The sequence below is a fragment of the Hyperoodon ampullatus genome (assembly GCF_949752795.1).
Source record: "Hyperoodon ampullatus genome assembly, chromosome: 1".
In the NCBI taxonomy this organism is placed as follows: Eukaryota; Metazoa; Chordata; class Mammalia; order Artiodactyla; family Ziphiidae; genus Hyperoodon; species Hyperoodon ampullatus.
In genome coordinates this window covers 63,080,851-63,098,946 of record NC_136914.1, presented here as the reverse complement: position 1 = coordinate 63,098,946, position 18,096 = coordinate 63,080,851, and the positions used below count along the sequence as shown (strand labels likewise).

General features: G+C 44.6%; 1 protein-coding gene across 2 annotated transcripts in view; it reads right to left on the bottom strand.

Moving 5' to 3' along the window:
- Positions 1-1,673: 1,673 nt before the first annotated feature.
- VCL (vinculin) overlaps positions 1,674-18,096 on the bottom strand; it is a gene marked incomplete at both ends in the record, with an annotated part of 91,100 nt that continues 74,677 nt past the window's right edge. Inside the window, 9 exons of one of the 2 annotated variants that reach the window (XM_079717759.1) lie at positions 1,674-1,820; positions 4,085-4,189; positions 4,575-4,778; positions 6,798-7,001; positions 10,000-10,185; positions 11,812-11,936; positions 13,545-13,847; positions 14,980-15,088; positions 17,257-17,406. In XM_079717759.1, the coding sequence (XP_079573885.1) occupies positions 1,674-1,820; positions 4,085-4,189; positions 4,575-4,778; positions 6,798-7,001; positions 10,000-10,185; positions 11,812-11,936; positions 13,545-13,847; positions 14,980-15,088; positions 17,257-17,406 (1,533 nt within the window). The remainder of the gene's footprint in view (positions 1,821-4,084; positions 4,190-4,574; positions 4,779-6,797; positions 7,002-9,999; positions 10,186-11,811; positions 11,937-13,544; positions 13,848-14,979; positions 15,089-17,256; positions 17,407-18,096) is intronic. The other variant, XM_079717760.1, reaches the window with a different exon arrangement.

Sequence of the window (18,096 nt, the reverse complement as noted above, 5' to 3'; positions counted from 1 at the left end):
TTTGGCATAGATTCATGCTTTAAAGGCATTAATATTGCATTATATCAGGTAAGCAACTATACAAGGATGCTGAGGGCCTTGAAAATAATCATCAGTTAAAAGAAAACAGGAAGCCTGAGTGTACAGTACCAACTTAAGACAAGTTTTACACATTCGATGTTAGGGTCTAACACACACTGGAGGTGGGGAGGACATTCAGGCAAGGGTTCTTGCTCCTTTACTCATCCAGTTCTGGCTTTGGGAAGAAATATAGTTTCATGTGCTGGGGATGCTTAGACAGCAGTGATAAGTACAAGAAAGGAAAAATTGCCTTCTCTCAGTTTGCTAATAGGAAACTTACTATGGTGATAATTAAATATTATACCCATTACTCTTTTGAACAACTGTACTTAGGGAGGGAGGGTAGGATGCAAGGGGCTTGGCTGTTGTTGGCTGAGGGAGGTAGGAATCACTGAGGACTATTTCCCATCGATTCATCCCCAGCAGTGCCAGAATTCCAGTCTGCAAGTACCATCTCCCTTAGGTAGGAAGTGTCCTTCAGACAGGACTGCCTTTCCATTAGACACTCCTGGGGACAAGCACCAATTCTTAGGACTGAATTTCAAAAGGATAAAAACGATCTTTCAAAATTATAGAACATATATCTTTAAAACCTTGTTTAGGAAGGGTGTGGGAAGAATACAAAAGCCAGGACAGGAGACATGATTTGGTTAAAAATTAAATGCAGCATTTCAGCTCAGAAAGAACAATAAGAGCTAAGAATGAATGATAAGGCCTCAGCATAGATCTCTGCAGGCAGTGACAAAGCGTGGAGTGCCTGGGAGTGGCCCTGCTGGGAGGATGGGCAGGGCCACGCCCCGGCCACTCTGCCTCTCCAGTGGCAGAGAGCACCAGGACACACAGTGTGTTCTTGGGATGGCTACCTTGGCAGGCCGAGGCAGGATATGGGACGGAAGGTCTCCCTAGCACAGACATTGCTCTGGAGCGAGGTAAAGACAGAATCACATGATTTGGTGATTTCCTCCTGACAAAGTGAAATTTGGTTTTGTACTGTGGGAAACTAGAAGGACTAAATTGGGGAAGGGCAGGAAGTGAATCCAGGCCCCACATGCTGGGGCTCCCCAGAGGCCACCTTCCCCTGCAACAGCGAAGCTCACTCCTGAAAAGGACCAAGGTAGCACAGCCAGGGAAGTCAGGCAGGGTCAGCAGCAACATGGAAAGCCCAAAAAAATTTTGGAGGCACAGTGATTTCCTTAACTGACTTGCCTGGGCCCTGGGTCTTGGGAGCCTGGCGGAAAGAATGGGGGGACGGGGGCAGAAAGGGAACTGTCCTTTAGGGAACAAGTGCAGAACAGGATGTCTGGCTAGTGTTCACTCTTGGATTCTGAGCTTATGTGAAGGCCATGGGCTAGAAACCCCGTCTGCCTACTGGGACAGAGTGTGCACAAGTAAAGCCGTGTTCGAGAATACAGGCTTTATAAGGAGACATATTTCAAAGTGTCCATGACAAGAGTATAAATGTTTTCTAATGTGAAGAGGCCCCATTCCTTTCTGTTATGTCAGGCCAAGATGTGGCTTTCAACACCCCAGTAATCTTGGGTGGCTCCTGGGACTCTGATCATTTTCATTCTGTTCAGCAGGGGCTTCTGTGTTAGCCAGGTTCAACCAGGTGTCTACTGGTACCAGGGAGTCTTTCTAACCCAGCGCAGTGTAAATCCGGCATCTGTTCGAATTTTGATTGAAGCTGCTTCTGCTTCTCGAACAGTCTCCTTCACAGACTGCATGAGGTTCTGGGCATTGTGAACCAGCATCTCTGTGGCCTGTAAGGAAACAGGAGCTCTCCATTACTCACAGTCGCTGATGGAGCCCTGCCTCTGAAACAGGCTTAAGCCAGGAATGGAATGCAGTTTACCCTACCTGTACCTGGCATCCCTTGTATTTGTCACATCACTGGTGGTTTATATAGCTGGATCACCAAAAAGAACCCATCACTGATTTTATCCTGTACCCTCAGGTGGCTTCTAGTGTATACTCCTTTCCTGGTGTTCAAACAAGCCCCTACCTCGGGCTCCTGCAGTCCCCTCTACCTAGAATGCTCTTCCTCCAGGTATCCCATGGCTCACCTCTCACCTCCTTCAGATCCTTGCCCAGTTGTCACCTTGCTGAGGCTTTTCCTGCTCACCTTATTTTAAATCACAAACCACCTTCCCAACTCCCAGCATGCCTCATCCACCAATTCGTTCTTCACTTTTCTCTACAGAACTTACCATCACTAATTGATGTACTATATGTTTTACCTAGGTTGTTTATCTGATGTTTTATCTAATTTTATCTAAAATTTAAGTTCCATGAGGGCAGCAATTTTTGTCAATTTTGTTCTCTGCTGTACGCCAGTGTTACGTCAGTGCCTGTCACATGAGGCATTTCATAAACATTTAATTAACACATGAAAAACTAACCAAGTAAACCAACCACCTTATAAATCCATGAAAATCTAAATAAGTAAATCTTGTAAACATACAAAATACAGGACTGAGATCACACTAGTAACTAACTTATTAATCCATTAACTCAGTAATTCTTTTTTTTTTTTAATTCTTAAATATTTTTGAGCTACAGACCCTTTGAGGGTTTAATGAAGGCTGTGGATTCTCCCCAGAAAAAATTGCTCACGTGCACAAAATTTGTACATGCAATTTCAGAGGGTTCATGGGCTCTGAGAGGCATAACTATGGACTAGAATTCCCAATCAGTTTATCTTTTCGCTTGGTCAGCAAAGAGGCTGAGGCCCAGCGTGATTCGGAGACTTGCCAGCCCAACTCACACAACAGTCAGGATGAGCCTCAAAACTTCTGACTTGCAATCCCATCTTCCATTCTACCACACTGTCAGTTTCTTTCTTTTTTTAAACTGGAATATTTAATGGAACATAGTAGATACTCCCAAGATACGTTTTTGTTGGCTAATTGACTAAATGATAAGGTCGGAAACTCTGAGTCTTACCCTTTCTTCCCTGTTTTTTCTATTTCCTTTTCTTGGGGCAGGAGAGATCACATGACAGGAAATAGCCTAGTGCCCAAACCCTGCCTAGAATACATGGAAGTTAAAGGTTAAAATCCAGTTCCCATGGTTTGGGAGAAGAGAGGGTTATGGTGAGAGCTGTTGAATTAAAACATGGTAGTTAAGGGAGCACTACTGACACCAAGAGAAGTAGCCTCCCTGTTCCTCTAAAGTGCTCCTAACCTCTATCTCCTGGCCCGGACAAGGAGAGGGATTGTGTGTATTTCGTTAACTCCCCTACATAGTATGTAATACAGTGCCACATACATATCCCATTACATGATGAGCCTTCTCTGAGCAGTTCAACAGAAGATGTGCTACCTTCCATAAGAAGAAATTGTTAAGTCTGGCTCATAGCAGAGCCTACTAGAGAGGAAATAAGGAGAGGAAGAGGTGCTCAAATGAGGGATTTCTGAGAAGGCCTGAGCCACGTTTCCAGGAGGCAGGGAGAGAAAAAACTGTGACTGCCAAGATACATACAAGAAACACTTAAGCAAACACTCCCACCATCTTTATTTCATTCTCTGTCAAAGAAACCAAAAGAGAAGCACCTCGTTTGAGATGTCATTTCAGCCTCAGCACAGGCCTAACCGCCTCATGCCCCTGAAAAGCCTACACTATTCATCCTCGCTGAGGTACTAATCACCCAGAGAACAAGGAAGCAGAAATTCTCCAGCCAGAAGGATAGAGTGAGCAGGACTGAACAGGCATTGGAGGCCTCGAGAGAGCCAAACCTATTCCAGGGAGGAAAAGAACCGAGCAGAGAGTCCTAACTGCTGCTGATTCACTTAACCTCCCAAGGCCTCAATTTCTCATCTGTAAAATGACAAGAGTTGCACAAGAGCTTTTTACTTCCCTTTCCAAATTTCTGATGCATCTCTCCAACATAGATGCCCTTCTGAGAGAATTGAAGACTCCATCCTACATACTGAATACCCATTTCACAGTTAAAATTTCCTCAAGGCTGAATTAAATTGCTATCAAGTGGAATAGAAGCTGCTGGCGAGAAATCAGAAGCACATACCTGCTCAGACTCCTCGTCGCTTATGTTGGTCCGGCCCAGCATGGTGGCCTTCACCGTGGACAGGATTTTGAGCTGGGTGCTTATGGTTGGGATTCGCTCGCATACCTAAAAAGAAAATTTAATTTAGTATGTTTCTTTGTTTTTCTTGTCCACAAGCTCCCTGAGGATGAGACTTAATTCACCTCTGTATTCTCAGTGGCTGGCATGCAGAAAGCATTCAGTAAATCAGCAGCAGGATTCCAATTGTTTTCCCCCTAGGATCAGTATAGTCCTTCTGTCCAGACACGGAAGCATTAAAATTCTTTCATTTGATTCAGAAATAAACTTGCCTGTATCTGTCTTTCCCAAATACACATGTGTATTTCCCCTCTCTGCTATTTCTTCCCATTCTGAAGTACCTCCTCCTCCTTGCTCACCCAGTTTTCTCTCTCCTGCTTTTCACCCTACCCCCTGCTCCCCCCCCACCCCCCCCCACACTTTTCCTGAGTACCTGTAAGAGGTTGGTTCTAATCCGCTTATCTGTGCACTGCTTGGCAACCTCCTTGGCCAACCGAGTCACCTCATCTGAGGCCTTGGCTATGTCCTTGGCACACTGAATCAGTGCCCGCTTGGTACCGCTGCCCCCTCTGACCAGCCGAGACATCTCAGCCATCAGCAGAGCCATGCGCTTGGCTGCTGCAATGATGTCATTGCCCTAGAGAGAAGCAAGATACAGTGTGAGCTCAGCCCATACTCTTGCCAAGTTAGGGAAGGAAGTAGAAGCACAGAGAGGAGAGGAGGGAGCCTGCTGCTCTAGCAGCCCTCTGGAGGGGTGAGAAGAAGATATACAGACTATTCTTGAGTGATATAGATATAGCACAGGAGAAATGAACAGAAGAGTGAGCCAGGGTACTTACCCCAGCACTCAGTGAGAGAGAGAGAGAGAGAGAGAGAGAGAGAGAGAGAGAGAGAGATCACTGGACCAAAAAAGGAAGACTTGGATATTAATCTGAAAGGGCAACATGTGAGCCCCAGGCATAGCACTAAACAAGCATTTCAGCATTTCCAGGTTAATCATGTCAATACATTAGGGATGGGCCCAAGAAGTTGGTTAAACAGGCATTTTCCTTTCTGTGGGGGGGAAAGCAGTACAGCTGGCCTGAAGGGAAAAATACAGATGAGCCTTTCCAGATGCTGAAATCATCCTCTTTATCCTTACCCTTGTTACAAACAGCAGCCAATGATTGTCGCTGCTGAACTAGAATTTAAACCAAGTAACTATTAGCCTTGGTGAAAAAAATTTTTTTTCTGACCTAGTCTGCTCCTGCCCTCCCTCTACTGCCTCTTGTTTGTACTCTCAGCCTAAAGGAACATATTATTTTAATTTTTCACATTTAAAAAGGCCAAGAATCAATTCTTCAGTCCTCTCAGCTAAGTGGCTTCAATTAAAGAAACCTTCACAGTTAAGAGGATGCCGGGGGAGGCGTTGGGAAAATAAAAATCGTGAGTCAAGCTGTAAATGCAACCCTCACTCCAACTAACAGCAGTTTATCTTACACTGGGCATTTTGGTTCATTAAAACCCTCATGGGTCATAATAAGGAAATGTACAAGTAATTTACTTTATGCCTTCAAAAGGCTGATAACAACCAAAAATAACAAATGCAATGTTCAAAACTACCTAAAAGGCCAGGCCCTACGCATTTTTCCCCTCATGCTATACAATTTCTAGACAATGCAGTGAGACATACACAAACCATGCCACTGCAGGGTGCTCTGTGAGAAACCTCCGCAGGCACCATGAAGTGGCTGGTCTTTTATGCTGGAGGGTGTGTAACATCTCGGGCAGTAATTGAGGCCAGAGAGAACACAGGCATGGGAAGAACTCATGAGAACAGGGGTATGTTAGACAAGGCTGGCTGGGCCCACCTCTTCCAGTGCAGACCTGGGATCATTCCAGGATTTCATGACCTTGTTAGAGGATAGTGTAGTGCCAGGGTTAGTTATTTATTACCCATCACTCTTCAAACTCTTTCTTCTTGCAACATGCCACCTTCAAAGGGAAAAAAGTGATTGCCCCATCCCGCACTCCCTAAGGCCAAAGCTCCGTTGGTTCCTGTCCTGCAGACTTGAGTGCTACCTGTTCCCCACTCACACCCCTCTCCCACTGAAACCCCTGAACAAGCCAGTCAGTGAAGCCCCCTTCCCCGTGGGTTCCCGTGAAGGCCAGCATCTGCCCCACAGCCAAGTGCAGGACAGCAAGCAGCCCTCCCCAGAAACCCTCCTCACGCTGATCAACTCTGCCTGAGCCATCAGTGAGAGGTCAGCGGGGAGGGGGCATGGGTGGGGGACAGGCAAAGTCCAATGATCAGGCCAGATGACCTCTTAATGGTCTACAATGATTCCTGACCTGAAAGTCACTGAGAGAGGCATCCACGGCTTCCCAAGGGGTTTAAGGTTCCAAAATGGGCCACAAGGTCAGTAAGAAAAGGAATCCTTTCAAAAAGTGACCCCATCTCTCTCTAACCCCCAAACATAAATGCAATCCAGTTAATCTGGCATTAGCAGACCTATCAAACTTGTGAAGCCAATCCTAACAACAAGGTGCAGACAGACAGATGCCCGCCCGGCTCAGACTCACAGGACCCGCACAGATCATGAGTGATGCAATGTGTCAAGGCTGCACATGGCCAGATGCATATGGAGCAGCCCCAGCTGGGGGCGCTAATCAGTACCTTACTAGACCACTTGGTAGCTTCCCGATGCAATGACTGAGCCGCTGCCAGAATGGGCTGGTTGACCGGCTGACTGGATGGCATTAACAGCAGCTCAGGTTCGTAATCGTCTTCCATGTCAGGGGGGACAGGGGACCCAACAGCGTCAGCCGCATCTGCCTCAGCTACAGCACTTACACCCACCTTAGCGGCTGGGTTACCCGGCTTGGTTGATGGCAGGAAGGGTGAGAAACAGGGACAGTGTTAGTAAGAGCAATAGGGCTTGGGCAACTGAGCTTCAGCCGGTTTAGAAACCAAAGCTTGCCTAGGATGGGAAAGAAAATGGATACTCTCCAGGAGTCAGATGAACCGAGCTCCACAGAAGGAGGAATTCTCAGCCTCCGGCACTGGCCTGTTCACAGTAAAGGAAAGAGGCTTACAGCCGTAGCAAACGGTTTCCAGAGAACTATTTATACAAAGAAAGAAAGTGGCATTCCTTTTGTATACACTTACTACCAAAGAGTAATTCTCAGGTCAGAACATTTTTGAGAAGCCAAACGACCAAACAATAGTAGCTTATTAACTTTAAAAGGAATCCAGAGGGAAAAAGTAAATGGAACCATACAAGTTGCTATGAACAGAACAATGTGAACAACTGCTGGCTCATATGAACACTGTTCTACAGCTTCCAGGAAACAGAAAGTGTCTTGGGTCAGCTCTGCAGCTGCCAGACACAGATTATTTCCTTCAGGGGTTAAAACTTCCAGAATTGAAAATGATAAATTTGAGGCAACAGATATCAAACCAGGAAAGAGGCAAGAAAAACACAATGGTGAGTGAAGAGGACTTATCAAATGCCCCACAATCACCCAGCTATAAGGAGCCTCAAGAAGACATCTCATCCAGCAACCACCTTAGGGAAAACCCACACTTCAGAGCAGCTCTCCCTATCTACGATCTACAAAGACAACACTTCACAATTTCACATTGCATCCATAACTAGCCGACTAAGAAAGCTGTTCTTCGGTTAAACCCTGAATCTCTCCAGTTGCACTTACCCCAAACTCAATTTATTGATGCTTCACAGATAAGATAACACATGGACTTGTCAACTGACCAAAGCTGAGTTCAGAGGAGCTCAAAACTGGTGCCCATGAGAAAACAGGACCCGTGATGGGGGAGAAAATTAATTTAATACCAGGGATGGGCATTCTGAAAGGCCAGGAAGGAAGCAGAGAGATCAGATGCTGAAAATAGGCTAAGGGGGAAAGAGAATGAAAGGAATTGCCCCAATGAAGCCGAACTACTTATATAAAGAATGGCAAACACAGGTTCTTTATATCAAACATCTCTAACCAAGAGGAAGTAAGAGCTTGTATGGAATTTTATTTGAGGTTGCTACAACTCCTGAAAGTCTTAATCCGCACAGGAAGCCTGCCTCCAAAAGCTGACTATTAAGTTGGAGGATTCAGGGCCAACAAGGGGTTTGGGTACCTTCTAAATCCTTTCACCTAAACTGTCTCAACCAGGACTCAACTCACCCCCATTCCTTAGAGGAGAGGCCAGCCCACTTCCGCTGGGGTTCAGAGTCCCAAAGTACAAAGCAGACCGACAGATACACAAACACATACCACCACCCGTCCTCCCTAAACACACATGGTTCAAGTAGCTCCTGACTTCACACAGCTCAAAGTCAGCAATCCCCAGATGCTCCAAACCTCCAGAGACAGTCAGACCTAAGGATTTTTGGCAACAAATGGCAGAGTGGGATAAACATGTAGGCCAGTGCTGTCTCCCCCTTAAGTTTTATGTTTGTCTTTAAATTCATGTATATTTTGTGTTCCACTGCACAATATATCTGTGTTGTGTTTTTTTTAAGTTGAAAAGTACATTTATTTAAAATGTGGGCAAGATATCAATATAAAAGAAAAGAGTGTAAGAAAAGTACAAAACATTTCAAATCTTTAACATCCATAATTTAGAGTGTATCTGGGTTTATAAAGAAATTTAAATTTTCCTTAGGGAATTCCCTGGCGGTCCAGTGGTTAGGACTTGGCACTTTCAATGCCGGGTGCCCAGGTGCAATCCCTGGTCAGGGAACTAAAATCCTGCAAGCTGCGTGGCACGGCCAAACAAACAAACAAATAAATAAAAATGTTCTTTAAAATCTTTGAGTAAAACCAACCTTCACTATCACCCCTACCCCACTCCCCATGTGCACTGGGAGTCTGCTAATGGTCCCAGGGGTGTGCATGCCCCAGCTGGAGAGAGATGATTATAAGTGATTCCACGGGTCAAGTCCAACACCAGCAAGGTCACCATTCCTTCTTGAAATGTGGGCTCACAGCTAACAGTGCAGAAAAATACAGAGTTAAAAAACCAAGGTCAAATTCCCAGCCTAAAAAAACCCAAGATCAGCTGTATGTGCAGGAGGTCCCTGGGGAACTACATTCAATACAAGAGCTTGAGGTGGCTGAAGGTGTGAAATGAACAAAGGCCAATAGATGTTTGGAACAAAGATGTAGGTTCATGGTAGAAACAGTTTAGAACTGACTTAGAACCACCTTCCACTGCAGTGTTAACAATAATATTTAGCTCTTGTCTAAAAAAGCTACCACTCACTTTTCATCATTCACAAGGCATGACTGCTGCAGCATCCAAATTTTCACCAACCATGTTAATATTTACACTTCCAGATTGTTTAGTAGGAGTTAGCCTGGAGCTGTCTTGAGTTGAGGGGTAAGAAGATTCTGAGAAAGGGACAAAGCACATGGCTTCTAAGACACCAATCTACCTGCTTCTATGAGAAAAGAGAAGGAAAATGCAAATATTTCATGTAGCTATAGCAGAGCCTACAGAAGACTGTGCCATGTTTGCAGTGTGGATAATTAGCACGAGAGCATCTAAAAACATTCAGTGACCCCAAAAAAGAAGAGCAATTTCTAAAAGACCAAATGTCCAGCATCAGGGCAGCTGACACTCTAGAGGACAGAAGGAAAAGAACTTTCATCTCTAACTAAGGTATCCTAGCTCTCACTTTAGCTGCTAGAAGGAGAAACCATCAAGTACCAGAAACATCTCACTAAACCACAAGAAAGAAGAGGATTGTGCTATTGGCAATAACAGGAACCAAAGCAGAGAGAGGGTGATTTTCCGAATAGAATTCCTGGGCTGTGTGCATGGCTCTTCATCCTTTCTCAACAAGAAGAGCTTCATTACTTACCTTGCTGGACCATTTGCGAGCTTCATCATGGAGCTGCCTGGCAGCCATCATCATTGGCTGGTTAATCACCTCCCCAGCTTTCTGCTCAGGGAACTCTTCATCCTTCTCCTCTGGTGGTGGGGGCCTGGGAGGAGGGACCTCACCCTCAGGCAGAGGTGGTTTGGGAGGAGCAAGCTCATCTGTCAGCTAAGAAAGAATTACCAGGTTGTAAGTAAAGCTCTGGGAACTACTCCTCACCAGAATTCTTTCCTTTCCTTTAAAAAGCATCCCCAAAAAAGGCACCCACATTCACTCCATTTAAGACCATCCACACTGATCATAAGGACCACCTGTTTCAATCTCAACAGAAGCATATTTTCTTCCTTTTTTCTCCACAAAAAGTTAGCACCTACTGTTTTGGACATATCCCAGGGAGGCATGCACAGCCCTACCGGGCCAAGGATCCTCAAAGGAGATCTAAGTTCTGGTCCTGACTCTGCCGGGCAGCTGCATAAGCATACAACTTCTCCCCTGGGCCTTGGGTTCCTCTAAGGGTTTATCAGTGAGGAATATCTAGACCAAATAAATGACCTCTAAGTTCTTGATTCCAAATGTCAGGACTCTATTGATCACATAAGAATCCATTCCCCAAGCAGCCGCAGAGCACAGGGAGATCAGCTCGGTGCTTTGTGACCGCCTGGAGGGGTGGGATGGGGAGGGTGGGAGGGAGGGAGATGCATGAGGGAAGGGATGTGGGAACAGATGTATATGTATGACTGATTCACTTTGTTATAAAGCAGAAACTAATAAAAAGAAAAAAAAAGAAAAAAAAAAGAAAATGTACAAAAAATGAGGGAAAAATAAAGAAAATTGATGAAGAAAAAATAAATAAATAAAAAATAAAAAAAAAATAAAAAAAGAATCCATTCCCCAGAAGAGCCCTCCCTAGCCACCCACCAACAGCCCAGCTAAAAAGAATCAAGTCAAATCAAAAAAGAAGCGTTGAAGGCTAGGGAAGCACTGTTCATTAGCTATGGGCACAGTGACCCAATTTTGTCCTCAACAAACTTAGAAACTTAAATATGGAAAAGTAAATTTGGGACATTAAATATGGGAAAGTATATCAGGGACAGTAAATCAAATTATTGCCTTGATAAGCTATTCCCAAAGACAAGCTATTTCCAATACTGTCAGAGAAAATGTCTAAAAATAATGACTATTTCTGATTCTAGGATTTGTATCTGCAAGCTGTTGCTCAGCTTTCCTCCCCTAAACCATTTACCTATGGAAGAAAAAATTCATGGTACTTTGTGGGGCATGAAAAGATTTTAAATTATAGTTAGAGAAAAATTAACTTTTTTTTTTTAAAAAAAAGGATTTTATTACTTTTGCTACTAAAAAAAGTCAAATGAAGGAAAGAAGAATGTACACAAGAGTCTAACCACCTCAGTTTTGTCATCATCAACTGGGAACACAGAAGTTCTCACCACAAACTGTGCAGATTGTTTTCCCGCTCCTTACTAACCTGCCCCACTAACGCATCACTCATCACATCCACACCGACCACAGCCAGCTCCTGTGCCCCAGTCACTTCCCATCAGAGCAGGCCAACAACCAAAGACCCCCACTTACCCAGTACACTCCATGCATAAGCACTCGGTTAATACCCCGCTAGATTCAAGAATGAAAGTCGAATTGCGCCTCTGACTGAGCTTCAAGTAAAAGTTAAACAAAGCTACCTAGTGACCGAGGCTCCAGAACAGCCTACCTCTCTCTTGCTACAGTCCCGACACCCTGCTGCTCAATTCTCCCAAACTCTCTGAATTTACTTACTCGGAGTTGTTCAAGGTCTGGCGGAGGAGGCGGGAAGTCAGGCTCCTGAGGTTGGAAGGCTTCTCTGACCTTGGCCACTGCTCCCAGGATCCGGTATCCTGAGTCCAGGAAGCTCTTTTGCAGGCCTAAACACAGACGCCCTCACTTTCAGTTGGGTAGGTCAGTGCCCTGGAGCACTGTCTGTCCGGCAGAAGAACTGGTTTCCAGTAACAAAAGCTGGATATGAAGCTGCCAGTAAGCAGCACAGGCAGTGACTGAAGGGGAAGGGAGGTAAGAGCCAGGCAGATGCCCTGAGGCCTGCAAAGGGTCAGAAGTGGCACAAACCAGCTGATCCCTGTAGTGCTCAGGGTGCCTTCGTGCCTGTACAGCTAACAAGTACTCAGTACATTCCCGGGCCAGGAACATTTTGGGCTCAGGTGGTGCTCATCACCTCTCATGATAAAGCAGTCGACAGATAAGCCTGCCCCACTCAGAACAGGGGAGATGTCAAGTTTCAGATGGGGCACACATTCCCTGGAGTACTTCTCACCTTTCTCCCTACTCCTTTGCTCCACTTGGCATTCAGCATATTAACCCCTACATTGAGCTGCTGCTACTGTGTCCAGTCACCCAGAATTCAGGAATCTACTCAAACTATTAGAAACTCCAATTAGGAAACTGAGCACATCTTCAGTGATGGTGGGTTGAGAAAACCAGAAAGATTTTACCTGGGCTAGGGACGAACAGGGCAGCCCCTCCTTCCCACTCTCTCACACTGAGTGGATTCTACTCATAGAAGAGGCTAGAAACACTAGAGGCTCACAGGAGGAAGGAATTCAGATGTTTCCGGCCAAAAAGGAGTGGTTACATCTTTAGCAGTAATGAAAAAATGATCAAAATTCAGCTAAAGAAAACACAAATTCTTTGGTGTAGGATCAAGATAATCACCTAGGAGACCCACAGGTTAACTTAGGCTTTCCAGATTTTACAGAAATAAAGAATGTTATCCAGAGAAAAAGCATTTTAAGAAAAGCAGAAGGTATGCCAGTTACATAAGCTAAATGGTTGATAAATTGGTTATTATGCATCTTCTGAGAAATTTCCAAAATAATGACTAAACAGGACCAGGAGTTATTTAATCAGACATTAAGAAAGCACAGAGGGACCTCCCTGGTGGCACAGTGGTTAAGAATCCGCCTGCCAATGCAGGGGACACAGGTTCAATCCTTGGTCTGGGAAGATCCCACATGCCACGGAGCAACTAAGCCCGTGTGCCACAACTACTGAGCCTGCGCTCTAGAGCCCACAGCCACAACTACTGAGCCCACGAGCCACAACTAGTGAAGCCCACGTGCCTAGAGCCCATACTCCACAACAAGAGAAGCCACAGCAATGTGAAGCCCACATACCGCGATGAAGAGTAGCCCCTGGTCACCACAATTAGAGAAAGCCCACGCATAGCAACGAAGACCCAACACAGCCAGAAACAAATAAAAAATAAATTTTTAAAAAAAGCACAGGGAAGTTGGTCCAGAGAAACTAACTTACAATAACCCTGCCAATATTACAGAAAATATTCTGTCCAACATATCTTGAACAGAAAAAGATTAATATAGTATCCTCAAACTAAGTATCTGTAGTTTTTGCTCCCAGACTTTGCATGTCACGGTTGTGGGGTGCATCTTCTCTCCCCACCCTGTCAGCTTCCTGAATTAACCTCTCAGCTGAGGTGAACCACACCATGCACTGCTTACCAGGGTCAGAAATGTTTCCTGCCACAGCCTTTGCATCCACCACCATTGGGGAGATGGTTTTGCTCAATTCGTCAGAGGCGGCTTTCACGGCCTCTCGGAACTTGGGATCCTCAGAGTTCTCCACCTCCCTCTTAGCAACCAGCAGGATCCGGTTGGCCCGACGAGCAATGCTGGTTGCCCCAGCGACCAGCATCTGAGGCTGAATATTGGCCATGGCGACTTTACACTTGTCCAGGTCTTTTTTAATTGCTTCTTCGGAAGCATCCAACAGAGATTTGGTGTCAATGGCTTCGTCCACCAGCCCTGTCCGGAGAACAGAAATGGAATTTAGTTTCTCTTTTAGAAGAACAGAGACTCCAAAACCCTGTTGTCCACTCAAATTTCTCATGTGAAAGTGCAACACCCATAATTCTCACCTTCAGCTCAAAACCCTTCTTACACAATCAAAAGCTTCCAGGTGATCACCATTGTAAAAAAAAAAAAAAAAGTGAGAATGCAGCCCAGGAGGCCATACAGACTCACAGCATTTATACCAACCGTGGTCACCAGCCTTCTTGTATCTACCACAGACAACCAGAAACGCTTTGACATCAGGAGGAAACAAGGATTGCGTCTGAAACCTTCACCGCATCAGCACATTATCTGTTAACAGTATTTTCTCCCTTCCCGTCTCACTCCCCAGCCATCTGTTGCTTATTGGCAGCTTGTAGTGCCCAAGATGAGCCACGCAGAGGATTCCAATAACCCTAACAGCCTGTTTCTTGTTTCTGTTACCTCTCTTCAGACACCTCAGGAGCTCCACTTTCATCTCTGGCTGCTATGGACCCCTGTCCCAGCAGGTTCTGCAGGGAAGCCGAAGAGCCTACATTCCTCATCTCTTCCTCTCCCATCCCTCCCTCCACAGAGAATGAAGAAGATTCAGAGGTGCCACCTCTATCACACAGACACAGGTTTGTCAGTTGTTGGTTTCTCCTTTTTTAAAAAAAAAACTACGTAGTTGATAAGTTGGAGGAAACTCTGAGACAAGTTGTATTAAATGGTAGCTATTGTGGTTCCTTGAAATGTGAACCTGCTGAAAATGACAGGGACACTTACTGTATCCACAAACACCGCCTCTCAGCCTCTGAAACCAAACTCTGGCTCAGACAGAGAAAAGACACTATTCAGAGAAGATAGGAGCTGTAACAATAAACATCACACCGGGAGGGCCACATTAAAATCAAAGAGACTCAAAGAGTCTCTCTTCGGACAAAGTTGCAAGGCTTGAATGAGAAGCCGCTGCTGCTCAGCGGCCTTAATCAGGGCCAAGTACACTGTCGAGCACATGACGGTCCCTTTATCCAATTACAGCTGAGTAACATAACTGGTCTTGTTTGAGTTTCTCAGAACTAATTTCTCATGGATCAGACAGGAAGAATTTTGCACACAACTCTACCTGTCATTTTTTCAACATTATCGATCCACTGGTTCTTCATGGTCTCAAAATGTTCATAAGCAGCTTGATTTCCGGGATTCCTAAGTAAGATGCGAGCCGCTGAGACGACCTGGCAATGACAAAACAACCTTTAAACACTACTCAAATATAAACCTTCAGCAAAGCTTCCCCCTCTTTACCTACAGGTGGCACTATAAGGCCAAAAATCGGCAAGTCTCCTTTCAGACCAAGCACTTTAGTTTTGGTCTCATAAACAGCTCCCCAGAATGGGCCCTCACAAAAGATTTTACAGTCACAGCCTGATTTTAAGAAGGTAATAAAGTGACAAAGTAAACGGGTGTTTGCTTGATACTTCTGAACATACACAAAACGGACAGATACTTAAGCCTCATCTTAAAAAGCACCATTAAGAAAGATACTAAAGATTACTTAAAATGGATTTATGAATATTTATTAAAAATAACTCGGACTTTCCTGGTGGTGCAGTGGTTAAGAATCCACCTGCCAATGCAGGGGACACGGGTTTGATCTCAGGTCTGGGAAGATCCCACATGCCGCAGAGCAACTAAGCCCATGTGCCACAACTACAGAGCCTGCACTCTAGAACCCGCGAGCCACAACTACTGAGCCCACGTGCCACAACTACTGAAGCCCGCACGCCTAGAGCCTGTGCTACACAACAAGAGAAGCCACCGCAATGAGAAGTCTGCACACCGCAACAAAGAGTAGCCCCCACTCACCACAACTAGAGAAAGCCCGCGTGCAGCAACGAAGACCCAATGCAGCCAATCAATCAATCAATCAATCAATAAATGTATGTTCCTTTAAAAAATAATAACTATCTACAGTTAACAAAGTGCTTTCACATCCACTGTCTTATTGAATCCTCAGAACAAGCCTGTGAGAGAGACAGGACAGTAATTTCTCCACTTCACAGCTGCAAAAACCAAGACGCAGAAAATTTAAGTGACTTGGTCAAGAGCTCCCAGCTAGTCAGTTGCAGCATTTGGGGAAGGAACTAACATTTACTGAGTATTTGATAAGTTACAGGCTGCACAAGCATCTTCTTAATCCTCAAAACAATCCACTAGGAAGGAATTATCTCCATTTTACACAAGGAAACTCAAAGTGACAGAGGACGCGAGTCCAGATCTGTCTCCAAAGTCCTTGCTCTTTCTATAGTTGATGTCTTAAGCCTAGTGCTCTGTTTCTGTTTTTTCAGAAATCTCAGTTTTATAGAGAAATCCTATGTTTTATGTTCTATGTTTTATGGAAATTTTTAAGGAAAGTTAGACATGTTCATATTTTATGGACTTTTTTTTTTTTGCTGTACGCGGGCCTCCCACCATTGTGGCCTCTCCCGTTGCGGAGCACAGGCTCCGGACGCGCAGGCCCAGCGGCCATGGCTCACAGGCCCAGCCACTCTGTGATCTTCCCAGACCGGGGCACGAACCCGTGTCCCCTGCATCAGCAAGTGGACTCTCAACCACTGCGCCACCAGGGAAGCCCTGGACATTTTTTTTAAAAAGCTAGACAAGTATGATTTTTCAAGAGAATCTAACTTGTTAACATGCCACATCGGCAAAAGTTAAACAATTAAGAGACAAGCTTATTTCCCCTGTCTTTGCCTACAAGCTCCCCACCAAATCTAGTATCACAGATTTCTAAAGCCCAGACAGTTCCTAATGTACCACAGGCACTCAAGAAATATCTGCTGAATAAATGAATGAAAAGATAATGAATTTTCTGTAATTTTATTGGAAGAAAAAAATGCACAAACATCACACTAAACGATGTTGAAGTGATCTTTTAAGAACATCTATCATGTACTAGAACTTTAATTCCTGTCCAAGTTGTTTTCTTTTGTTCCCACTCTTCCAATATTCTGTTTACAGTACATTAACTACATCTTGGTTATATAATTAAAGAAAAAAGAAAAATTATGGACACATCTAAAATTTTTAAAATACCATCAAAGAGATGTGGGGAAAGGCATAAGCTCTAAAATCAAAATAAACTAACCTCTCAAGATTACTGAATTTTTCCCTAATTATGCATGGGAGGGGGTGCTTTACTAGTTTTTTTCTACTTTCAAAACTAATCATGATCACTGTAAAAAATTCAAACAATATAAAAGTGATTTAGACATTAAGGGTATGTATGGGTTTTTTCATATTTTATAGTAAGTGTTCAAAAATGTATAGAAACTGTTCTGTAATTAATCTTCTTTACTCAATATGGTGTGTACTAACATGATGAAGGGGGAGTGAAACCCACCTGGGGTGTGAGTTCTCGGGCTGTCTTCACTGAGGCCTGAATGCCTTCCACCGTTGATTTATTAGCAGTTCCAACAGCAGCCGCCTTCTCTGCCGTGGCCCCAAGCCTTCCTGAATGGTTTTCAAAGTTAGCTGCCCTCTCATCAAATACCTTGAGGAACAAAGACATTAAGAAAATTTATTGCAATAAAATGGGTCAGGCAGCCTAAGAAAAAGTCCCTCTTTAAGCAGAGGCAGCAACTGCTTCAGCAAAGACTTTACAAGTTAATAAGACAACAGTCATGTCGAGTCTTGGCCTTGCCGTATCTCCTCAGAGGTTTGGCCATAAGCATCACATGCATGCAGGCAAGCGCACACACACCGTTGAATTTCAGTGCAATCAATGCTTACCAAGTGCAAACAGGACATACAGTGCTGTGCAGTCTACAATAAGGAGTTCACAGAATCCAAAGACTTAAATAATCCCTGTTCACAAAAGGCTTATCCCCTAGTTTGAAGAGTATAGAAAAACCTACTCCAGGTTCCAGTGCAGGTGGCTGGATGCATTAAAGGCCAAGAATATCCAGAGTCCTAACCAGAGCCCCAGCCTCCTCAGGGCAGCTTCCCTCACATATCCCATTACCATTAATGTTGTAAAAGCTCTGCCCCTGACCTCCATGGGAAAAACGATAGCTGGTGCTCACACCCACGCCTGACACAAGGGTAAGGATGGCTGACTTCCATCACGTCAAATGCAAAACCATCCACTGAATTGTTCATTCAGTTCACACATTTTCAAAAAGTTAACTTTTTCTTTGACATGGATATTATGCAAGGTCACATACCATGAAGGGGACAATTT